The sequence below is a fragment of the Hemitrygon akajei genome, chromosome 7 (assembly GCF_048418815.1).
Source record: "Hemitrygon akajei chromosome 7, sHemAka1.3, whole genome shotgun sequence".
In the NCBI taxonomy this organism is placed as follows: domain Eukaryota; kingdom Metazoa; phylum Chordata; class Chondrichthyes; order Myliobatiformes; family Dasyatidae; genus Hemitrygon; species Hemitrygon akajei.
The window spans coordinates 82,985,957-83,010,769 of record NC_133130.1 but is presented as its reverse complement, the minus strand read 5'-3'; the positions used below and the strand labels follow the sequence as shown (position 1 = coordinate 83,010,769).

The 24,813-nt window shown below is 39.9% G+C and overlaps 1 protein-coding gene across 2 annotated transcripts in view; it reads left to right on the top strand.

Moving 5' to 3' along the window:
* Positions 1-24,813, top strand: part of plcb1 (phospholipase C beta 1) — a 950,430-nt gene that overhangs the window by 228,421 nt on the left and 697,196 nt on the right. For both annotated transcript variants that reach the window (XM_073051321.1, XM_073051322.1), the window contains exon 3: positions 3,836-3,904. In XM_073051321.1, coding sequence (XP_072907422.1) covers positions 3,836-3,904 — 69 coding nt within the window. The remainder of the gene's footprint in view (positions 1-3,835; positions 3,905-24,813) is intronic.

Sequence of the window (24,813 nt, the reverse complement as noted above, 5' to 3'; positions counted from 1 at the left end):
TTGAATAACAGTATGACCTTTGCTAATTGCTTGTTGGACCTACATGTAAGCATTTCGTACCACTGGACTCCGCAATATTTCACTATTACGATGAATTGTTTTCTTAATTTATTTTCCTGCCAATATGGAAGCTTTTACATCTTCTTACATTATGCAGCATTTGATAGATTTTTTTGCCCACTCACTTAACCTATCTGTATCACTTTATTTCGTCCTTATTTCTTTTCCATAAACGACTGTTCATTTCTCTGTCATAAGCAAATTTAGCAATAATAAATTAGTGCCTTCATCGAGTGTGTTATATAAATTGTTTTTAAAAAATCAGTCCCTACGCCAATTCCTGTGGCACATCTTGTCAATTCCCCCTTTCCCCTTATCCAGCTGGTTTTATGTTACATCCTACATCATTAGCTTTGATTCCTCAAAACCGTATTAACTTTGCCTAATGACCTTGGCTTTTTACCAAATGCCCTGCTGTATTGATAGTAGCTTCTGCTCTTTCCCCAAACATTGGCTTTAATCTAACTGATCCATGACTTCCTGCTTTATACTCCTCTCTATATTTGAGTAAAGGAGTTAGATTTAAAATTTACTAACATAATGGAACCATCCATATTTCTCGGGAATGTTTGAAACATAAAACCATCGCATTGAATGCCTCATGAGTCACTGGTATTAAAATCCACTGATGAAGTTGATCAAGTCCCATTACTTCCCAGTCTGTATCTCCAATAATTTGTTCTGGTCATTCATTTTCTGGAGTTCCTGCTCTCATTTTCCACCTCCTGATATCTGGTCTGTGTCTCGTATCCTCTATTGTGAAGACTGGTGCAAAATACCTGTTTAATTCACTGGCCATCTCCATATTTTGAACTCCCAAGTTCTATTTTCTACAACAGAGATGCTCATTTTGTTATTCATTTGAATTAACTACATAAACGTTTAATATTTATATATATTTATCTTTTCGGCTAGTTGTATCGCATACTTTGATTTTTTCCTTCTTAATCTTTGAATCATTCATGGGTGTTTTTAATATTCTGCACAATCTTCTGACCTGCCAAATGTCTTTACGCTATTATATACTTTGACTCTGTATCTCACAGTTCAGATCAGACGTGGATGTTTGATCTTCCTTGTGGGATATTTCCTTCTCATTGGAAGATGTCCATTCTATGTATTCTGAAAAAAACTTGAAATGCCATTCATTAACAGAACTAGTTCTCCATCTTCTCCATGCTCCCCATTCTTCATAAATGTCACACACCCTGCAATATTCAGACCCCAGTCTCTAGATATGTCTCTGCAATGGCTGTCAGATCATTGTGATTGATTGAAGAGTTATTCTGAGGAGAGGATTAACATATTCATTGTGCTGTTAATGTGATAGTTGACTGACTCACCCGTTCGTTAATAATAGTGCAGAGGTTTAGGTATATTTTAGTGTTGTGGTTGGGTAATCAATTTGGAAAAAAAAGGACAATGAAAGCAGCTACTCTCACATGACAAAAGATGGAGAAATGCAGTGTCCATGATCTGTTCCTTTGGGTTTCTACAAAAGGGTGGAGACAACAGAAGGGAAATTTAGACTTTACCATAGTGTGGCACCAGCAGTACCTAATATTACTGTTCTAGAATAAGCTGTAGCTTCAGCGTAGCAGATCCAGCATAGTTATAATGATTGAAAAATTCCTGGGTGGATCCCGGCCACCGAAAGCAGAACAACTGCTAGCCAGCCGATTTATCCTCTAGTGGTTATATCACCGTAGTGGTTTGCAGTGTTGTCAACCAATTTGCCATTAACCTGGCTATTGATGCTCTCTTTAGGTGCAGAAATACCTCATTACATCTTTGGTTTGGATGTACCAAAAGTCTTGAATTTCTTTGAAGGGAGAACAGCCATCCTTGATATCCAGTCAGAGCTTGACTGAGTGTGGTATCCGGGGATCAAACGGAATCAGATGAAAAGTTCTCATTGTCGGAAACATACCTCACACAAAGGAGGATGGTTAAGATTGCTGAGGGTCACACATCATTCCTCAGTTCCACAGATCATGGTCCATTGCATTCAACTCCTTCATTGCGTATTTTGGCCGTGGAAAGGTTAGAAATGGGGACAGTTGTTTATGACACCTCAGTGTTTGGTTACATTTACCAGTTCAACATTTGAACTATCAAATGCAGCAGTATCTGGACTAAATTAAAGTTGTGCTGATAAGTTATATGCTTAGCACAAAACCCAACAAGTGAGGTGCAGAACCAACCTCTTGATGTTCAGTGATCAGCCCTGATAAAGAAAGTTAACCCGAACCATCAACTGTTAATTCCTCTCCATTGATGCTGCCTTACCTACTGAGCTCTTCCAGCATGGTGTGGGTGTAGTGTTACTGTATCTCATTAGCCATGGTCAAGCTTCTGCAATCAAGTCAAGTCACTTTTATTGTCATTTCAACCATAACTGCTGGTACAGTACACAGTAAAAATGAAACAGTGTTCCTTCAGGACCCTGGTGCTACATGAAACAACACAAAGCTGCACTAGACTACCTGAGACAACACAAAACTACACTAGACTACCTGAAACAACACAAAACTACACTAGACTATGTGAAACAACACAAAACTACATTACACTTCAGACCTACACGGAACTACATAAAGTGCACAAAACAGTGCAAGACAGTACAATAATTAATAAACAAGACAGTAGACACGGTAAAGGGCAAATTACAATATAATTATAAATGACATAAATGTAAACAATGTTTTGGCAGGATTTGAGAAAGAAATGAGCAAAAGCTGCAAAGGGAGTCAACCACAAACTGAGCTGAACCATCCGCAGAAATACTGTGGTTATAAGAGTGGGAGGTGGTTATACATTGAGGAATGAGTTTCCCTTTGACACCCTCAGGCTTTTACACCAACAACGAAGTACAAGTCACAAGTGTGGTCGAATATTTGTCACTTGCCTTAATCTGTTCAGCTCTAGCAATATGTGAGAAGGTAGGGAAAATCAGGCCTTTTAATTGGCACACTTTCATCGTTTTAAACACTGATTCTCTGCTCTTCTGACACACTGACAGTGCACCGGACACCATCAGCAAAATGCACTGGCAGTTCCCAAACACATGTACCGGTAGGAAATTCAAAAGCAGCAGATGAATGGAAACACCACAGTATCAGTGTCTCCTTTCAGACTGCACATCTCACCTTGAAAATACATCCTGCATTAAAATACAGTTCGTAATATGAGAGGGCATGTGTTTAATATGACTGAAGGAAAATATGGGGGTTGGGGTGAGAGGTATTATTTTAAGCAGAGGGTGATAGGTGCATGGAGCACACTGCCAAGGCAGTGGTAAAGACAGGTACATTAGCAACAATGAAAAGACAAGGATAATAGAAGAATAGAAGTCTATGTGGGAGTGAAGGGTCAGACTGATCTTAGAGTGGGTTAAAAGGTTGGCAGAACATGATGGGCTTAAGGACCTGTAGTGTTCTATGTCTCTGTCTTCCTGCCCAGTATCAATATGGGAACCACAGTGATTGGATCGATTCGGGGAAGCAGTTCGATACCAACAAGAGTTCGGCAATGAGTAATGGCATTGCTGCCAACAACTGCATCCTACGTATATTCCTCAATCTGCTGTATGTGAATTTGTATCATTGAAAATAATCCAACTTCAGAATACTTTCTGGTGATTAATGCAAATTTTGTCTTACATTGTCAAGATGTAATGTGCTCAATAAGTCAATGTACTTATCAATCACATCAATTTGTTGATCAATTTTGCTTCCTGAGTCTTATCGTTTTTTTTGTGCTCTCTTATCCATAGGAGACAGACCTGCTGGAAATCAGTCTTGTCAAGGATGCCAGGACTGGGAGGTATGCAAGAAATCCCAAGGTAGGCAATGTACATTGACTTACAGTGATATTATGTTCCGCTCCCTCTTTAGTTTCTCTTATCAAAATGTTAAACGGTTTGTGCCAGTATTTGAAATAATCATTCTTTCTTTTAAATAGTCAACATTGGGGTGCTTTCCATCTTTCTCTTTCTTGGTGACGAGAGAATATATTGAATTAAATACCTGAGAAAGCAGAAGTTCCTAATTCACCAAGTTTCTGATAACTTTGCCCATGGCTGTCACTGTGTCTATGACTTGAGTCGGTAAAATGTTAAACATTTTTTTTCCCGCCACTGGTGTTGTGGAAGAGAATTGGTAAACTGTCAAGAACTAGGCTAACACATGCAGCAATATCTAACAGCGGTTGCAGCTGGGTGTTGGCCTTTCTGAGGGCTGTGACTTCAAGTTCCAGTGCTGACTTTGTCCAGTACCTCTATCTCCATTAGTTGATGAGATGTTTAGCTCACGCAATTAAAGCTGGTAATTCAGGCAGACGTTATTAGGAAGAGCAAGAAGAATACAGGTGAGTTAAGTCCTTGTACAGTTGCATTAGATAGCCACTGAAAATGTCACTTATTGTGTGCCTGCAAGGTTTCAGAATGTGTCAGGCTTCTAATTCACCAAATGTACTGGGACTTGTGATGGGGCAATCTGTCACAGAAGGTGTCATCTCTTTCAGCTCCACTACGCCTTGCATCAAGGAGATGATGTGCAGAACCTCGCTGATAACACGGACAGCTGGAGGAAAAAATTCAATTGGCAATTCAGCACAAGATTTTTAATGCATTTTTTCCTCGACCCCCGATGTCACTTCCTCCTCCAGCTGGCATGCTTTGTGCTGTTGACTCTGTGATTTCCTACAGGATTGTGGGCTTCAGCTGGTGGCACAGCAGCTCAACAAAAATGTAGCCGAAATACAGAAATAAAGTGATGTTGGACTGAATATTTGGTCATTGATCAAGCTGCACATGATCATAAGAGTTTTGTGGAAGTGAAATATTTGACACCTACTGTAGGTGTAAAGTATTTTTATTGACCAACTGAATGGAACTAAGAATGAGGATGACTGCAATTTTATCCTGAACTTCCAGCAACACAATTCTCGTGACTTGGTCAACAACATATTGATTTCCCATTGTTTTCAACAAAATTGATTCGGAGCAAAAACAATATGAACATGCGTTTGTTTCAATAGGAACCAAGTATGTTGTGCATCAACTTGATATCTGGATACTTCCTGTAGTAAGCTAGCTGTTATAACTGGCATTGCTGAGAATATTATGCTAGCATTCATGGAGTTTGCATTTATTTCCTTGCAATCAAATTTTATTAGGGTGTTAACATTTTGTGATTTAACTGAAGTTATCAATAAATGCATATACACTGAAATGAAATACAATATGTATACAAAACACTTTTACTATAGTTTTCTCTGAGTTGGTTGTCAGCTGTGGAAAAATGTGTAAATTCACTTGATTTGATTGTTGAAGTGCTTCAGAATACGCTATTTCTTTTTTTCCCAATCTCAAGTGAAATTGTAGAGATTAATTTTATTTCCAGCTCTGGAGCAACTAACATATAGGCTTCCATGGGAAAAGCGTTGAGTTTCGAGATTAAAGCCAGCAATCCTTCTGATTGTCCTTGCACTCTTTTTAATGCTCAGAACAAAAGTAAGTGGAGCAGTGAGCTGAAGTTGCTTGAATTGAAAAAGTAGATCTGAGGAATGGAGATATTTTCCCCAACAGCATTACTACTGTAGCCTCAATTATGCGTAGTAGTAACACTTGAATTGCCATTCCGCTGCTGTTGCTTCTACTGATGGATCTAAATTGCTGAATAGCTTTGATTGCTGCTCCTTCTTTTAGTTCAGCGTTATGCGATGGTACACCAGATGGTGACAGCATGTTCAAAAATCCAGCAGGAAAATGTACAACCTCAACAATGTCTGTCAACCAGTCAATAGATTTCTATTGTACAGGTTGTCTAGGAAGCTTCAAAAAGAAGGTCTTTATTCATGTCCTGTGCACCGTCGTTTTTTATTGGTGCTATAATTGGTCTTTCATGCAACCACTGGTAATTTAAAAGTGTTGAGTGACATTTGGCTGAACAGTTTGAATCAACTCATTAGATGATGTAATAATTTGGCTCATAAATCATTTCTGTTGAGTTTAATTTCCTCATTCTCTAATTTGAGTAAATTTGAAACGAGCTCTCTTGCAAAAGCATTGCCTATTAAATGAACTAGCGTATTAGTTTTCAATGTAATCAATTGATTTTTTTCAATAGATATTCTAATTTCAGCTTTCAATTCATCTGCTTTTAATAAGTCATGGAATTACTGGTAGCATTTGATGTAAATTTCCAGCTAGCATGACAGTACCTCCTCTCATTAATGTATTACTGTATTTAAGAGCTTGCAATATTTAATCTAATGCTTCAGTGGCTGCCTTTTTGAGCCATTGTACATTAATTTCAGACAAAACAAATAACATGCTTTTAAATTGTTTTACCTTGCAGTTCCCTAACAATTTTACATGTTGGAATTTCTGTGTTTGTCCAATGTAAAGCTAAATTTAAAAGTTGAATGTGCAATTGCAGTCCCCTCCCCCCCCCCCCCCCCCCCCACCTTACCCCCCAGCCCCGTCCCAATCAAGATTGTTGAAGAAATGCCACATGATGTAACAGTTAGGGAAAGTATGTTTTACTTTTGAACTTCGGCTGAAAGTATATCAATAAAGAAAAGTTCCACCAGAAGCATCCAAAAAAAAAGATCCTTAGTCATTACAAACAGCCTCTATAAAAGTGTTGATATCTCACTAAAATTGGCTCTTTCTCTGGATATGTTTATCGCACTGATTTAAATCATAACTTGTCTTCCATGGAAACTCAGTCCACAGATTTTCTTTTTCTGTCTGAGGTCCACATACACCCTAAGTACTAAGGACTGTTTTGCTTAAGTATTTAGTAATTCACAAGTAGATCTGGAAAGAAAACTCTCATAGATTTTTAATGGGCAAAATTGAATTCAGAACCCCTTTGGGCTATGGACGTACACCTATTTGGAGAGAGAGAGGGAGGCATAAAAATCCAGGCCCGTAGTGAATATCCTTATATTAAATCTAACTTGTGTGCAATATTTCTAGGTTATATTGTTACTAACTATATGTGGGGCACACAGACATTGATTTTAGTTTACATCTTTAGAAAGTTCAAGCATTCTGTTTGAAATTATGTTTAGTATATGTGTGCTCCAGCAATGGGAAATGGACTTCATAAATGTTATTTGATGTTACACCTGGTGCCACGTTTGGGAATTGCACTTAAAAGACTTGTCAAAGTAGCATTGTTTGCAGACCAAGGTACCTCACTGGTATTGTAAATGTGTTTCAGTGGCCTGCAGTTGTATTTGGTGCCTGTATGTCACAGTAAGGGTTTTATTGCACAGAATTTCATATGGTTGCAAAATATGTTTTAATGTGTTAAATAATTATATTTATATCCTCCCTAATTCTTTTTATTCTCTCTTTCCTCTGCACCTCTTTATATTGCTCCTGACGACCCTCTTCATTTAATATTAACTTCCCCAGCTTCTCTTATCACTTAACAACACACCTGCTCGTAATCTGAGCACCTTAGACTCTGATGTTGCCCCACACTGTGCATCTGTCCAGCTGCACTTCCTTGCACTTGTTTGCCACTGTTTTCATGTGATGGCCCATGATGTATTGATGAAATTTCATTTCATCCTGTCACTGGTCGCTGGGTGTTATGAATCATTATCAGCCATGGCATAGAACGTGAGAGTATTGATGTGTTGTAGCATGCTCTTCTGTTACATTGGTTCTTGGCAGTCTTTTCAACTCTTTCCTTCGGTTGATCACCTCTGTCGTTTATTGTAAATTGCTGGTGAGATGCAAACAACACCTTGCTAGAATTACAGTAATCTGGGCATGTTGCTCTGGCTGAGTCACTTAATCCAGTCGAGATGCTCAAACCCACTCACTTTACAGCTAGACTCCTTCTGCTTCCCCAAGTGTTTTGTTGTGGTGTCTTTCTCCCTCCCTTCTCCGTCCTGACAAAGGGTCTTGGCCCAAAACGTCGACTGGTTATTCATTTCCATTGATGCTGCCTGACTTGCTGAGTTCCTCCAGCATTTTGTGTGTGACACTCTCCCAGATTTAATCCCTCGTTCTGTTACGTTCGGAGTTTTGCTTTGGATTTTCGGGTAAATGTCAGTTGATCTTCAGCCCAGAATTGCCTGCTCAGTCTACAACAGATGTTGGGTGAGAACAAGACAGAGCATCTTTTTGATTCACGACGATGTACCAGTTGGTAGGTTAATTGGTCATTATAAATTGTCCCGTAATTAGGCTGGGATCAAGTCGGAGGATTGTTGGGCAGTGTGGCCTGAAGGGACGGAAGGGCCTGTTCTGCACTGTATCTCAAATAAATAAAGTTAGTAATAACCTTCGAACATTGCACTTGAAGGGAGGAAAGTGTCACGAAGAGCTCACACTCAGCTTGGAGGGACAACACCTTGTATTCCATCTGGGTAGCCTCCAGCCTGATGTCATGAACGTCAATTTCTTGAGCTTTTGACAATGGCCTCTGCAACTCCTTCACCATTCCCCATCCCATTAACCTCTCTTACCTTATCTCCGCACCTGCCCATCGCCTCCCTCTGGTGCTCCTCCCCCCCTTTTCTTTCTACCCTGGTCTTCTGTACTCGCCTTTTAGATTCCCCCTTCTCCAGCCCTGTATCTGTTTCACTGATCAACTTCTTGCTGCACCCCTCCCCCTCCCGGGTTCACCCATCACCTTGTGTTTCTCCCTCCCCTCCCCCCACCTTTTCCCTCTACTCCTCGTTTTTTTCCCCTCCGGACCTGCTGAAGGGTCTCAGCCCGAAACGTCCACTGTGCTCTTTTCCGTAGATGCCGCCTCCGGCATTTTGTGTGTGTGGCTTGGATTTCCAGCGTCTGCAGATTTTTTTCTTGTTTGTGAATAGAGCTGTGAAGTTGTCTTGTTGGGAACAAATTGGAATAATTATGTCAGATGCAAACAGTGGATGTAGAACCTTGCTTTGGCATTAATGAATGACTGCATATTCCATCCAGACAGAGTGCATGGAAATGTCAGGAATTATCTCCACTTCCTAAAAATCTCAGCAAGGCCTGTAACAGAGTTGCTTCAAACAGTTCTGTTGCCTGTGCTGAAGAGGGTAATTGGTTTCTTATTGACACCCGTATAGAAGTGTAGTTGAAGAATTTCAATTTGCATGCAGATCATTTCAAACGTAAGTACATCAAAGTAGTACTAAGGGAATATCAGTGATAGAAAGTAGAATATAGTGGTCCAGTTACAGTGCAGACAGACCAATTGGGTGCAGGGGCCAAAACAAGATCAACTGAGAGGTCAGGAATTCATCTATATCGTACAAGAGGTTTGTCTGAGAGTCTCCTAGCCAGGAGTGTGTTGCAAGGTATTTCTTCCTTGATCTTTGATTTCCGATTTCCTGTTCTGGAGGATGTGGTGAGGATTTGTGGTGGTGTCTTTAAGAACTAAATATTGAGTTCACAATCACTGAGTCTCACATGAGGGTTACTGGATCTAATCGAGCAAATGTGAACGTGGAGCGCAGCAATAATAGCCAACAGGCAGGGTAGAAAAGCAAATGAGCTTTCAATGAGCACCGTAAACATGCAGACCGAAAACTACCAGTAAAATGGGTTTCTTTTTATCTTCACTGGTTGTTTTAATGGGTCATCGTCTTTGCTGAAAATCTTTTGAATAATACTGTTTAGTTTGCCCAGCTTCGTGACACTATGAAATATCTTTGTCCTCACTTTGTCAGCTCATTTCAGATCATCAGTGGGTTGATAGCCAGCAGCACTCTTGACAAAAAAAACAGGGCCACTTCCAACAAATTTCTTTCAGATGTTTTCTCAATCGTGACTTCAGTTTGCTATTTATCCTCTTTCTTGTAAAATGTGTTTGTGTTTCAAGAGCTAAATTAGGACTGTATGATATGAATTCCATATATATGTCCTTATCATTCTGAAAAAAAAAAGAATTAGTATTATTGATGAATAAGCTGTAAGGGTAAGGTGAAAATAGCCATGTGTGATCTATGCCGTTAGACATTTCCATTATTCCTTCCACATTGAAATCCCAGCTCCTACTCTTTGCCGTTTCCTGGATTATCGGTATTGTCACAGAATTGGAAGAACATTTGAAGATCCTTTCCAGCGATAAATAAAATGCAGGAGGGTATTGCCTCTTTAATTCAAAAGGTTAGTTTAATCACAATAAAGACACCACTCATTTACAATTGTGCGATAGCTAAAATTGACAGGTAAGCGAAAGACTCCCGGTTGACCTGATCCATTGCTCTCTCCTCCCATCCTGCGAGGTTTTTAAAATAAAGGAAAAAATAATCGTTTTGTTACTTTTGTCATGCCATCAAGTTGTAACTGATGTTTAAGTTTTTAAGAATGATACTACGAATAAAACCTTTTCTACTCTACATAGCTTTTTGCATTAACAGGCCTTCAACCCAACTGAACCTTGGAAGAGAACAATATAGACAGTTTGGCCACAGTGCAGAGTATCACATTTGACCCATAATCCTGTGTCACTCTGGCCGTGGACACTTTTCAGTGCAGAGGCTGGTTCCCTCTAGATTACTATCAAATTGGGATTGTATTTAAGCACTAATCCATCAGAGCTGCATCTGCCTGGCTGTCCAGCACGGTCTGTCCATTCACATTCACGAGCGTGTAAATGTCACTGCACCTCAAGTCCCTATCAATTCAAACTACACACAGAACTGCAGGGAATTCCCCTTGGAGAAATTGAATGGATTTGACTTTCACTGTTGAATTTGTTAATTAATATCATGCCTAATCACTTTAACAAATGAACAGTTGTTAAAGGCACTCCCCATGTCACAGTTACAAGCTTCCTGGGGGAAACCTATTCTAACAATTTCATTTTAAATGTGAAACATGATGAACTGACTTGGGGTGGGATCAGTGGCATGCTAATGATTATATCTTGATTAAATTCTGTGCATGGGGTGGAGATTAAGCAGATTGAAAATTGAAAATGGTAAGATTCAACTTTGTCACAAGTTCCTATTATTTTGTTCTGCTGGGAGATTTATAGTCTAATGCAGAGGCAGTTTCCCTGCATTTAAGATTAATTGTATATAATGCATGTTATTTACAAATAGCTTTGGTTGAATTATAAGCCATAATTAAGACCTATCACTGTGATTTTGTATTACTGGAAGCTGTGACATTTCTCCTGAGCTTTCCAAACTAAGTTTTTCTTGTTGGGTTAAAATCAAAACCTTTGGTTTTGGAACTGCCATTTGGTGGGATTCTTGATGTGATTCAGAACCCTTACCCTTTTGTTAAGCAGTCGAAAGTCAGAGTAAATTTTACAAAGTACATCTACGTTACCATATGCTGCCTTAAGATTAATCTTCTTGCAGGCATTTACAGGAAAAGAAATAAGACAGGATTTTTGAAAATTTTATACAACAACCGATGTGCGAAAGAAGACAAATTGTGCAAATTAAAAATCAAAAATACTGACAGCATGATTTGTAACAAGTCCTTGATCCTGTAGGTTGTGGAATTGTGAGTGAAGTTATCCACTTCATTTCAGGAACGTGATGGTTGTAGGGTAATAATTGCTCCTGAGGGACTCCTGCCCAGTGGTAGCAGCAGGAAGAGAGCATGGCCTGGATGGTGGGATTCCTGATGATGGATTTTGCTTTCTTGGGGCAGCACTCCATGGAAAGGTGCTCAATAGTGGGAGGGTCATTTTCTGGGCTCTATACACCATTGTCTATAGACATTCCTGCTCCTTGGGTTTTGAAGTTTCCATACCAGGCTGTGATACTCTCTACTGAGAATCTGGTGTGTATTTAATATTTCAGCAATATTTAAGTAATCTATATATATATATTGTTTGATTAAATGTTCTTGTTGGTTTAAATAATTCATTATGGATTATATACTGTGTATAAATACATTAATTGCATACATCATCATGCTACCATGTGATATGTGTGTGCCTTGCTTAAAGTAAACCTGGACTAAGACTTGCACATTTCAGACTCCCGTGTCTTCCTTTAAATTTTACGTTTTAGTTATGAAGCGTAATAGAGTGTATGGAAGTTTGTCAAAGTTTTAGGTGACATGCTGAATCTACCTTTGCTGACTGCTATTGTTATCGTTTGCTAACCCCCAGCTTTGGTTTCCTCACTACTTGCGAAGCAGTCTTCCACTGATATACGTAGGCAGATATCAAAAAAATGCTATAAAATGCACTTGTCATGTTAGAGGACTTCAGATGCCCAGATGTCAACTGGAACTGCTTAAATATCAAGTTTTTGGGGAAGTTTTTGAAGTGTGCTCAGGAGAAATTTGTGATACAGTATGTAAATAGACCAATATGGGAAGGAGTGTTTGGGAATGTAGCTGGGCAAGAGTCAGTAGGAAAACATTTTGGAGATTGTTACCATAACCCTATATATTTTGACATGATTATGGAAAAAGCTACGGATGGACCAGTAATTAAACTGGTCTAAAAAGGGGATCAGGACTATTTCATTAACAGAAGGGAGGGCCTGGTAGTTTGGGAGCATTGACTTTCAAGTAAGATGACAGCTGTGAGACCACAGTGGGAAACAGCTGCAAAAGAAATAGCAAAAGTTCAAGGTCAACATACTACTGTCCAGGTAAAAGCCAGGGATATTAAAAAAAATATTGGGAACCCTGGATGCTGATGGATATTAAAGGCTGGTTAAAGAGAAGGAAAGAAGCATACAGTGCCTGGTAGAAGGAACTGGTGCCAAGGGAAGCATGTCAAAAGTGTAAGAGGGGAGCAGATTATTCTTCCTTTTCATTCGTATGTTTGTCTGTATCAAGTGAGTTCTAACATGTCACCACATTTATGAAATTGCTGTTCTTAAAATTTGATCTCTTCGCATCTTATCTAATTACCGTGTGACTGTGAAGTCCAACTTTAAAAAATTCTGTGACTATTCTGATTTCTGTTAACTTTGTAAAATCCTAAAAGGTGAAACTGACAGACTTCCTGTATGGGTCTTAGTAACAACATATTCAGGAACATAAAACTTGCAGTGTGTTTGAGGTGATTTAAATCTTGCACGCCACCCTATGATGGAACTCTCTTGTGTTCTCTCTTCCTTTCTGACTTCACATTTCTTTATATGTTGCTAAATCTCTACCCTCACCTATTGGAAAAATGACATCAGCCTCTGGTGGGTTTCAAAATTCAAAGTAAATGTACAATCCAAATATGTATATGTTACCATGAAATTCATCTTCTTGCAGGCATTTACAGAAATTTATTTTAAAACATCTATACATATGCAGACAAAGACAAACACCAATGGCAAAAGAAGACAAACTTTGCAAATACAGTCGGCCCTCCTTATCCGCAGATTCCGCATGGCCGGATTCAACCAACTGCGGATCGGGAAAACCCGGAAGTTCTCTCTCCAGCACTTGTTGTTTAAGCATATACAGACTATTTTTTCTTCTCATTATTCCCTAAACAATACAGTATAACAACTATTTACATAGCATTTACATTGTATTAGGTATTATAAGTAATCGAGAAATGACTTAGAAGTACAGGCAGTCCCCGGGTTATGAATGAGTTCCATTCCTGAGTCCGTCTTTAAGTCGGATTTGAAGTCGGAACAGGTACATCCGGTATTATTTAGCGTTAGTCAGTCAAACGTTTTTCTTAGTATATAGTGCATATTTTACCTTTCTATGCATAAAAACACTTAAGAAACATACGTATTTCAATAATTAAACCACTGCGTTGCTTAGTAATAATTGTAGCTTCCATCAGGGCAGGGCCTTTCACATGCTCCATTAAAATTGTTCCGATCGTTAACCGACTGTAGCCTAACGCTTTTCCAATGACCAATGGCGTTTCACCTCTTTCCGATGCTTTATTACTTCCACCTTATTTTCAATCGTGATCGTGATTATTTTCGTGAACAGAAACACCGCGTATTCAGAGCTGCGCCGCCGGGTCATAATATCCACCGCACTGAACATGTTAAATAAAGTCTGGGGTTCCGCTGGGTCCTAAAGACCACCGCACTGAGCCAGTTTAAATAAGGGACTTGAGCATCCGCGTTTTTTTCTTGGAACCAATTCCCTGCGGATAAGGAGGGCGACTGTAAATATACTGAGATCATAAGTTGTAAAGAATCTTTGAAAATGAGCCCATAGGCCGTTGAATCAGGTTAGAGTTGTGGTGAGTGAAGGTATTTTATGCCAGTTCAGGACCCCGATGATTAAAAGCACTCCAGAACCTGGGGGTGTACACCAGCTCTGCTTTTTACTGAAGATGTCCAACATTCGCTGTATTTTATTTCAATGTAAGTGATGATTGGTGTCGCACTGTGCGATTGCTTTTGAAACCCAGACTGCATGCACCTTGTATTCAACTCCCCTTCCAACAGACGATTTACACCTTCTTTATATCCTGAGGTGATGCACAAATAACCTCTTCTCAGTATACTGGCAGTACAGATGGTACACCCACTGTGATCCTTTGTCTGGTTTTCACCTACCCCACTGATGTGTTGATCTTCTGAACCCAGCAAAGAACTGGCAATTTTGAATTTGTGCTAGAAGCTATTTGTAGACTGTAGCAGTGCCTCAACTGTCCTGAGTAACTATTGGTCCATGGACACATTCTTCCTTCTCTGCCATTACATTTAATCAAAAGAGTAAAGATTCAGATTACTTAGTTGTTTGCTATTGAAAGGTTTTGGGTCTCTGCCATTGGAAACTGACAGCTCAGACTGAAAGTTATTCTGCTTTTCTCTTCTGTCCTGCAGCTTCTGTGACAAATTGGGTTCCATTTCTAAGCAATGATAATGATGAAGGTGCTTGCTTTTCTGTATTACTACATTAAGCTTGCCCATCACGATTCTCGGTGTGCATTTTTGATTTGGAAATGGCTTTAAATTGGATTAATCACTTTCAATACTTGTGATTTTATTTTCCTACACAATGGCTGCAGCTCCTCGAAAATTTGCCCTGTCATTGAAGTGGAGATGTAGCCGCATCAGTGTAAGTAGTATTATTTGCTGTAATCACAGGGTAAGAAAACTGGAGACCATAACTACAAGATTTACAAGAGCTGTTAATCCATTACCAAGGCATTATATTGCAGTAGTTGATGGATTTAAGATAATGAGACTTCTGCATAGAAAGGAACATCAGTTTTGAATTAGTGATGGGTAAAATTATCCGTGAAGCAATATCAGTCATTTTCATGCTGCTGATAGAACTGTATTCCATGCAGATTTGTGGCATTTAAGTGTCCAAAATGCACTTCCTGCTCCATTAGCACAAGACATTTCTTTATTTAGAGATACAGTGCAGAACAGGCTGTTCAGGCCCAAAGAGCTGCACTGCCCAGCAACCTCCCATATAACCCTAGCCTAATCACAGGACAATTTACAAAGACCAATGAATCTACTTACTGGTACGTCCTTGGACTGTGGGAGGAAACTGGAGCACCTGGAGGAAACCCACATGGATCATGGGAAGAACATACAAACTCCTTACAGATGGCACTGGAATTGAACTCCAAAACACACTGGGCTGTAACAGTGTCGTGCTAACCGTTATGAGCCAGCGATTCCTGGAAAATCATCGGACTGCCGCAGTGTGCTTTTTCTAGATTTCTGCACCTACGAGATGCAGTGTGGAAATATGGAGTGTGTTGGGGTCAAATGCAAATAGGTCTGACCTCTTGCATTGACTGTAACTTTCTGAGTGGAGAGGCAGGATACAGTTCACACCTGGCCCCTCAGCTTTACTCTAGCTATCTAATGCAGTCTCATTTGTTTGCATTGAGTCACCAACATTTCAGAAAGCAAGTTTTTGTTTGTTTTTCTTTAGTTCTATACCTTTATGTTTTAATTAAATCTAATTTCTTATTATGTTTATAAATATCTTTTTTACTATTTTAAATATTTTTATGCTGTATATCTTAATTTTTTGTGTGTGCCATAATCTGCCAGAGCCTTGGTGGCCACTCTTTTTTCAGGTGGTTGTTTTGGAGGAAAGATTTTATGAATGGTCCCCCACATCCTTCTCACAGCGCAGTAGTGTTTTTTTTTTAACGAGACCGAGTCGCGAGCTCAACACTCAACCCAGCAAAGATGGAAAGTGTGTCCGGGAGTGGCCCGGCTGGATTCGAACTCCGGAGTTAGGCACTGATGTCACTGCGCCACCAGCCGGCCAATATCTTAACATAGTACTTTTAATATATTTCTCAATTACTTTCAATTCTTTTTAAATTATTCTAGCAGTAAGCAGGTCGTGATTTCCAGCAATCTAATGCGTTTTAACTCAACACGATTTTCCTTGGTAGTCACAAATTCTATTTTCTGTTGCTCAATCAATCGCTGTCCTTCCTGACATCTTAGGCACACCAAATTATAAATAATATGGTGTCTGACCTGAAGCTGAAGTGAACATCAGACTGCACATCCAAGATATCATTAATTTTACTTCCTCGCATTGCCCAAATCAGCTACTATCTCAGTTTATCTGCTGCATAAGGACAATATCTCACTGGTTCTTGGTTTAAGTGTTTCAGTACACTCCCAGCTGAACCGTCTTGTGCTATGCCTTGTAATTTGAGGTAATCAAATATTCTGCTTGTATCCGATCTCAAAACAAATACTATTAACCTATCACCATTACTTGCAAGAGGTCTTGATTTTAAAATCCTTATCCTTGCTTTCAAATACGTCTGTGGCCTCACCACATCCGGCCTCTGTGATCTCCCCCATTCACTTAAAATCGCTATGCCTTTTTATTTCCTGTTTCTTGAATATTCCTGGCTTTAATTGGTCTTTTGTTTAAAAACCTTTATCCAGTAGATAGGGCGCCAGTCTTTGGAGTGTTCTTCTTAAAGCCATCTGCTCTTTCTATTCCTTGAAAACATACTATACACCAAACATATAAACAGATGCTGGAAATCAAAAGTACAGGAAACACGGATTGTGTTTAATGTTTTTGTTAGTTAGAGCCCACCTTGTGAGGGGACCTGCCCTAATATCTCCTCATCTGGCTGAATGAGAAGTTGAGCTTGATATAAAGCAGCTTGCTTTGTTTTTAATACTCAAGTGCAGTGATGGAAATATCTTATTAGTCTTATTCTAATAGAAGGAAACGTCATTAGGATTACAAGTGCATATCACATGCACAGAGTTAATTTACCAAAAAACTGGTTATCATTTGAGGATTGTACTTGTGCTCTTGACTGCAAATTGTGAAGTTGACCTGTTAACTAAGTATTGATGGTGCTATGTCCTAGCTCCTTTCAATTATAGTTTAAGATTAGCTCAGTTTCACATTTTTCTTTTTTTTTTAAAAAATTGCTTCTTTCATCTTGATTTTCCCAATCCTCATAATACCTGCAGTTCAAGCGCTCAAAACTTGCCAAGAGCCTTTTTAAAAATTTAACTTCTGTTTCCTTCCCAATGAGTTAGGGATGGCTGTCTTGGAATAATTGTAGTCTCTCAATGGTTATATGAAGTAGATCCTGGTTGATTTTACTGCTGGTGGGGGGGTGTGCACGCGTGTGTGTGTGCGTGCGTGCGTGTTGTTCATTACTGACAGATCAACTGGTGCCTGTCATTTTGCTTTTGCTTCAGTTTTCAATTCTTTCAATTATCAATTCAATTCATTAAAACTTGGGTTAATTAGCACCTTAGCTTGACATCCTAAGCATAATTTGCACATCACTCAGTCTGCCAGTTTTATGTCTTAAGTATGCCAGCTCAGTCTTCAGTAGACTTGTGGGCAGTCTACCGGTAATCCTCATTTGCAATATTGATTCTCTTTCCACCATTGCTGCACACCCCATCCTCTCCATCCACTGCCTATTTTCATTAAAGTAACTAAGCAAGAATGTAATGTGAGCCTCCATGAATTAACAGCAACAACCCTCGAGACTGAAATGCTGACAATCTTTGGACTGAGTTCTTGTAACATTTCTGAACTCATAAGGGACATCAAGAGGGACATTGCTCCCAGGACAAAAGCTGAGTTTAAAAGTTCAATGTAAATTTTATTATCAAAGTACTTATTTGTCACCATATACCACCCTGAGGTTCATTTTCTTGTGGGCATACTCAATAAATCTACAGAAAAATAACCGTAACGGAATCAATGAAAGATCACTCAGATAGGACGTTCAACCAGACTGCAGAGGACAACAACTGCAAATACAAAAAGAAGAAATAATAATAATAAATAAGCAATAAATATTGAGAACATTAGATGAATAATCCTTGAAAGTGAGTCCATTGTTTATGGAAGCATTTTAATGATTGGGCAAGTGATGTTGACTGAAGTTATCCCATTTGGTTCAAGAGCCTCAGTGTTTGAGGGGTAGTAACTGTTCCTGAACCTGGAGATATGAATCCTGAGGCTCTTGTATCTTCTTCTTAACGGCAGCAGCGAGAAGAGAGCATGGCCTGTGTGGTGGGAGTACCTGATGATGGATGCTGCGTTCATGCAGATGTGCTGAATGGTTGGGAGGACTGGGCTGTATCCACTACTTTGTGTATGATTTTCCATTCAAGGTGTTTCCATACCAGGCTGGAATGCAGCCACTCAGTATACTCTCCACTGCACATTTATAAAAGTTTGTCAAAGTTTTAGAAGTCATGCCAAATCTCTGCAAACCCCTTAGGTAGTAGAGGTGCTGCCATGCTTCCTTAGTAATTACACTTACGTGCTGGGCCCAGGACAGGTCCTCTGAAATAATAACACCAAAGAATTTAAACTTGTTAACCCTCTCCACCTCTGGTTCTCCAATGAGGACTGGCTCATGGACACCTGGTTTCCTTCACCTGAAGTATATAATCGGTTCCTTGGTCTTGCTGACATTGAGTGAGAGGTTGTTGTTATGGCACCACTCAGCCAGATTTTCAAATTCCCTCCTATTTGCTGATTCATCACCACCTTTGATTTGTCCTACATTGGAGATGTCATCAGCAAAGTGGAATATAGCACTGAAGCTTCGCTTAGCCACACAGTCATAAGTGTAAAGCAAATAGAGCAGAGGACTAAGCACACAGACTGTGGTGCACCTGTGCTGATGGAGATCATGGTAGAGATGTTTTTGCCAATCCAAACTGACTGGGGTCTGCAAGTGAGGAAATCCGGGATCCAAATGCACGAGGAGGTATTGAGGCCAAGGTCTATGAGCTTATTGATTAGTTTTGATGGGATAATAGTATTGAATGCTGAGCTGTAGTTGATAAAGACCATCCTGATGTATGCATCCTTGCTGTCTAGATGTTCTAGGATTGAGTGAAAAGCGAGTAAGATGCCATTTGCTGTGGACTTGTTGCTCCGGTAGGCAAATTGGAACAGATCTGAGTCGCTTCTCAGGCAGGAGTTAATATGTTTCATCACCAACTTCTCAAACCACTTCATCACTGTCAATGTAAGTGCTACTGGGTGATAGTCATTAAGGCAGGTCACCACGCTCCTCTTGGGTTCCAGTGTAATTGAAGCCTCCTTGAAGCAGGTGGGTGACACACACGACCAAAGCAAGAGGTTGAAGATCTCATTGAACACACCAGTCAATTGATCAGCACAGGTCTTTAGTACTTGGCCAGGTACTTCATCTGGGCCGGATGCTTTTTGTGGGCTCACCTTTCTGAATGCTGCTTGCACCTCTGCTTCAGAGACTGAAATCATAGGAGCATCGGGAGAGGTGGGAGTTCGAGATGGTTCATCCATGCTTTGATAGTGAAAGCGAGCATAGAAAGCAGTGAGGTCATCTGGAAGCATAGCCCTGCTCTCTTCTATTTCGCTTAATTTAATAGCATTCAAGCCCTGCCACAACTGTTGAACATCCTTCGCTGATCCAAGTTTGGTCTGGAATTGCCACTTTGCCCATGAGTTAGCCTTCCAGAGATCGTACATGGGCCTCTTGTAACTTTCTTGTTTACCAACTTGAGTGCCTCTTATCTGGGCCTCAGGAGATTTTGGATCTCATGGTTCATCTGGGGCTTCTGACTGGGGAAGAGTTTAGTAAGGAGCAGCGAATATTTTGGATTTCACTTTGGGAAAATTTCAGAATAGATTAGTTTTATTTGTCACATGCATATTGGAACATTGAAAGATGCAATGAAATGAATCATTTGTGTCAAACCAAATGAGCAGGGATTCTGCTAGGGGCAATCTGCAACTGTTGCCAAAGTGAGGGTCAAGGTGTATTTGTGCAGCAATTTCCTCATAGGAATAAATGGGCTGAGTAGATGTGTTCAGGGAGACAATTTGTGGAATGAAATGCATCGATTGACTCGTATGTCATATATTTCTTTGTATTTTCTTCGCAGGTGTTTTCTGTGTATCTATCCAGACTTGGGAAATTTGATTAATCAATAAGACTAGAATGCCTGGATAATGCTTTTCTACCTGCTGCAAAATGTGCTGCGGGAGTTCAGCACATTCAGATAACCGTCTTGTCCTCCCATATGGCCTGACTTTTATCAAAGCAAGCAGCTCAATAAGTTCATGTTATCTGCAGTTGATTGATGCTGAACAAGATCCTTCTGAGGTTTTTTCCCTCACTCTTGTTATGTTAGGTGAACTGAGCCATGCGGATTTGACCTGGATGCCCATACGTTAGAAGGTGTCAATTCTGCTTTGAATCGTCTGTCAAGTGATGTAGGTTTTACCCAGGGTGTATGTGCAAGCATAAGTAGAGCGAACAGTCCACCTTTCATTTAATTGTTCACTGGATGTGGGCATCATTGGCAGTGCTGGTATTTATTGCCCATTCCTATTTGTTCTCAAGCAAGGGAGTCAACCAAGAGGCATCCACCTTTGTCCATCTAGAATGCCATAGCAACAAGACATTGATAACTGGTTTCCTTACCTGAAAGACATTAGTAAACCAGTTGCGTTTTCATGGAAATCAGGTCGTTTCATGGCTATTGTTCCTGAGACCACATTTTTCTTCCAATTCAATTTATTTTTGATAAAAAAGCAATTATGATGGGATTTGACTTCGTGTCTCTGGATCTGGTCCAGAACTCTGGCTGCATCATAATGATTATATAATTGTACTGTGCAGCAACTTAAAAAAGAAGGAAAGTAAAAATAAGTATTATTCTTCTTTTTCAAAGTCTGTCCTTGCAAACATGAAACACTGACAAGAATCTCTCTGGGTTTCTATTAGAGTGTGGTGAAAATACTTTCAATGCTTGGTCATCTTATCTTTGTTACGAGGCCTCTGAGCCCACTGGAATACAGTCTATTGTCACTGACTTATATGACCTGAAATTTATTGTTTTGTGGCAACAATACCGTGCAAGGACAATACTAAAATAAGTTTATTTATTTAAGGAAAAAAATAAAAGAATAATAAGGTAATGTTCATGGGTTCATGGACTTGAAGATATCCTCAATGGTGGGGAGGGTTGTGCCCATGATAGAGCTGGCTGAGTCTATAACCATCTGCAGGCTCTCATGATCCTGTGCATTTCAGCCTCCATACCAATCTGTGCAATTCTACATATCTGCAAATTTGCATGAATCTTTAGTGCCGTACAGATTCTCAACAAATTCCTAACAAAGTAGAGCTGCTGGCATGCCATCACCATGATTGCACCAATGCGCTGGAGCCAGGGTAAATCCTCGGAGATATTAATGCCTAGGAACTGGAAATTGCTCATGTTTTCAACTGCTAACCCCTCAATGCAGACTAGTATGCGTTCCCCCACCTTCTGTTTCCTGAAGTCCACGATCAGTTGGTCTTGTTGGCGTTAAGTGTGAGGTTGTTGCTGCAACATCACTGAACAAGCCAGTCTGTGTCACTCCTGTCTGCTTCCCTGTTCCTGTCCATGATTCTACCAACAACAGTAGTGTCATCAGCTGTTTGAGTTATGCTTAGCCACACAGTCATAAGTACGAAGAGTGGAGCACTGGGCGAAGCATATCTCCTTAAGGTTCACCTGTGTTGATTATCAGCGAGGAGGCGAATTTATTACCAACCTCCACTGACTGTGATCTCCCAAAAGGCAAGTGGAGGATCCTGTTGCAGAGCAAGGTTCAGAGGTCGTGAGTTTGAAGTTTGTTGATTAGTACAGAGGAGATGTTGATGCTGAACGCTAAGCTGTAATTGGTAACGAGAAGCCTGACATAAGTGTTGTGGTTGTCTAGAAGTTCCAAAGCAGACTGGAGAGCTAGTGATATTGTGTTTGCCTGTATCGTGGGTCCAGCTCCTTGGTCGTCAGGTAGGAGTAAATTCCAGCCTTAACCAGCCCCTTGTAGTATGTCATTATGATAGACATATTACTGGGTGATAGTCATTGAGGTAATTCATCTTGCACTTGTGCTATCCTTTTGATGAATAGTGACCTTGAATCTGAACTATTACAAACCATGTTACACCTTTGATCTTGTAAATGTTGCTGGGCACTTTCACTGATAGTTATGAACACTTAAGGCTAGAACATAGTTTTATTGGGCAAGTTCTTAGCAAAAGGTCTAAAGTAAATCGGAGTAAAACAGCTTGTACAAACATTGTTTTCGAAAATGATCACTTGGACAAAGTCGTAGAGATGAATTGAATTTCACTGGAGTGACAATTTCAGATCTAAGATACTAGAGGACTGAGAATCAGTGTAGTCCAGCAAGGTCTGTTGTGTCAGATAACTACAGGTGTGAACTGTGTACAGGTGTGACATATCCCAAAGGTTGTACTATATCCTTTAACAGAACTGAGCAAACTGTACACAGGCATTAGTTTTATTTCTGAGTGTAGAAAAATCTACTACAGGCCCTGCTAGTTGCAACTTGTGTTATATTTCAGTAAGAAATTACTAGTCTAGCATAGTCTTCAGTCTTTCATGTCTGCCAATACCCACCTCACTACTTTTGTGTCAGCAGTACAATGCAATACATTGTTACGAATGTGCCACAGCTCTGAGGGGTCGAAGGGTGCGGGGTAGCCCCCTCCTTTGTGAGAATCGCAAGATCACTATTAAGTCAGTTCAGGAGACCCAGGAAATGAGAGAAAGACATGCAGAATCCACAAAGAGTTGGAATGTGTCCTGGCCTCCGAAAGGCGGACCCATTGATACCGGCTATTGTCTCTTGGAGACGGACTTGTGTATTGCATCCTGTACGATGCATCGAAGCCCCAGGCAATGAACCGAGGAGGAGGTTGGTGGAGGGATTGCATCATCCCAACCTGATTGACACCTGAGACCCTGTGAGTCAGGATAAAAAGAGGGTCTGTGGGAACAGCCCCTCAGACGCACCAGAAGAAACGCTAACGATCCCGTAATAGCAAAAACCAGTGGAAGGCCACTTGCGTCCTTTTCCGTTTGCCCCGGAATCGGTGGGCCCTGTACCACGGCAGAACGGTTTTTAGCTAACAACGGGGAAATCAACTCCCAACGACTCTCGAAGGATTGACATCATAAAAGGAATGGGCAAGTTTTAAACCCGTCTTTCTCTCCAACCCAAAAGCTGCAGCTTGAATGAACTGAGTGACTTTTATATTTCCATCGGACAATACATTATCCCCTAGACAACAATAGAGCTATTTCTTATTGATTACTATTAGACCCACGCTTTTAGATTTAGTATTGACGACATATATTATCTGTAAGTTTGCCTTGATATTATTTTGTGTATTTTTATCAATAAATACTGTTAAAAATAGTACCATCAGACTTCAACGGACCCCTCTATCTTTGCTGGTAAGTGACCCAGTTACGGGGTACGTAACAACATAAGTATAGAACAAAACTGAATTACAGTGCAAGGTTGTTACTGTGACCCCACTCAACTAGTTGGTATATCTCACTCTTGTACGCCCCCTCGTCATCTTTCCTCTTCTCTGTAATTTAAAACCTGTTGAATTTCTAACTTTTCGTAATGGGTAGTTATCACCTCACAACGTCAACTGCTCCTCCCTTCTCCACAGATGCTGCACAAGATCGCTTCAGATTTAGATCACAGATTTAGAGCAGTTTCAATTTGTGCTCTGTGGAAAGCCAGGCAAATCCTATTACAAGCCGAAGTACTTTGTATAATTTCCCCCATGTACTATTTCAACAAAATTCCCAGATCAGTTAATTTGTATCACACTGTGAGCACGTACCAAAAGTTGTCCATTACTTTCCTGGTTGTTTTATTTACCTTTCAAGCCATTAAGGTGGATTGACAATAACGAAGTAATTGCATCTCAAAGCACATCTTTTTATAGGAAAGCAAATCTCAGCAAGGAAATATTCTCATTCTCAGAGAAGTATGAAACTTAAAATTGCCTGTTTCTTTTTTTTTGGTTTGATTGTCTGCTATTTATTAAATGGAGCTTGCAAGATTGTTATTGCTTTTCACTAGAATGGAAAAAACCTCAACTTCCCAAGCATTTAGTTTTGACTTGGGTTTCATTTATCTAGTGTGTTGTGATTCAGTGATTCATTTGACAGTCACTACTTTAAAATCAATCATATCTGCCATCATATTTTCTAGTTAAAACACTGGAAATTTCAGTAAATAGCATAGAATTGTTAAGGTTACATAAATATCATTTTTCTTCCAAACATCAAACTGCATCACTTCAAAAATGGACAACTGAATTTCTGATTGATGATCATCCTTTCATGCTTGTTAAGATTTCAGTGTCATTTGCATATGGAATGACATCATTCCCGTTGTAAAGCTTCTTTCGGAACCTTACAGCATAAATTGGACCTTGTTGGGAGTGATCACCATTGGGTATTCTTGGGACATAAGCTATAGAATTGGGTGACCTGCAAGTTAAGATAACCTTGATCATATCACAT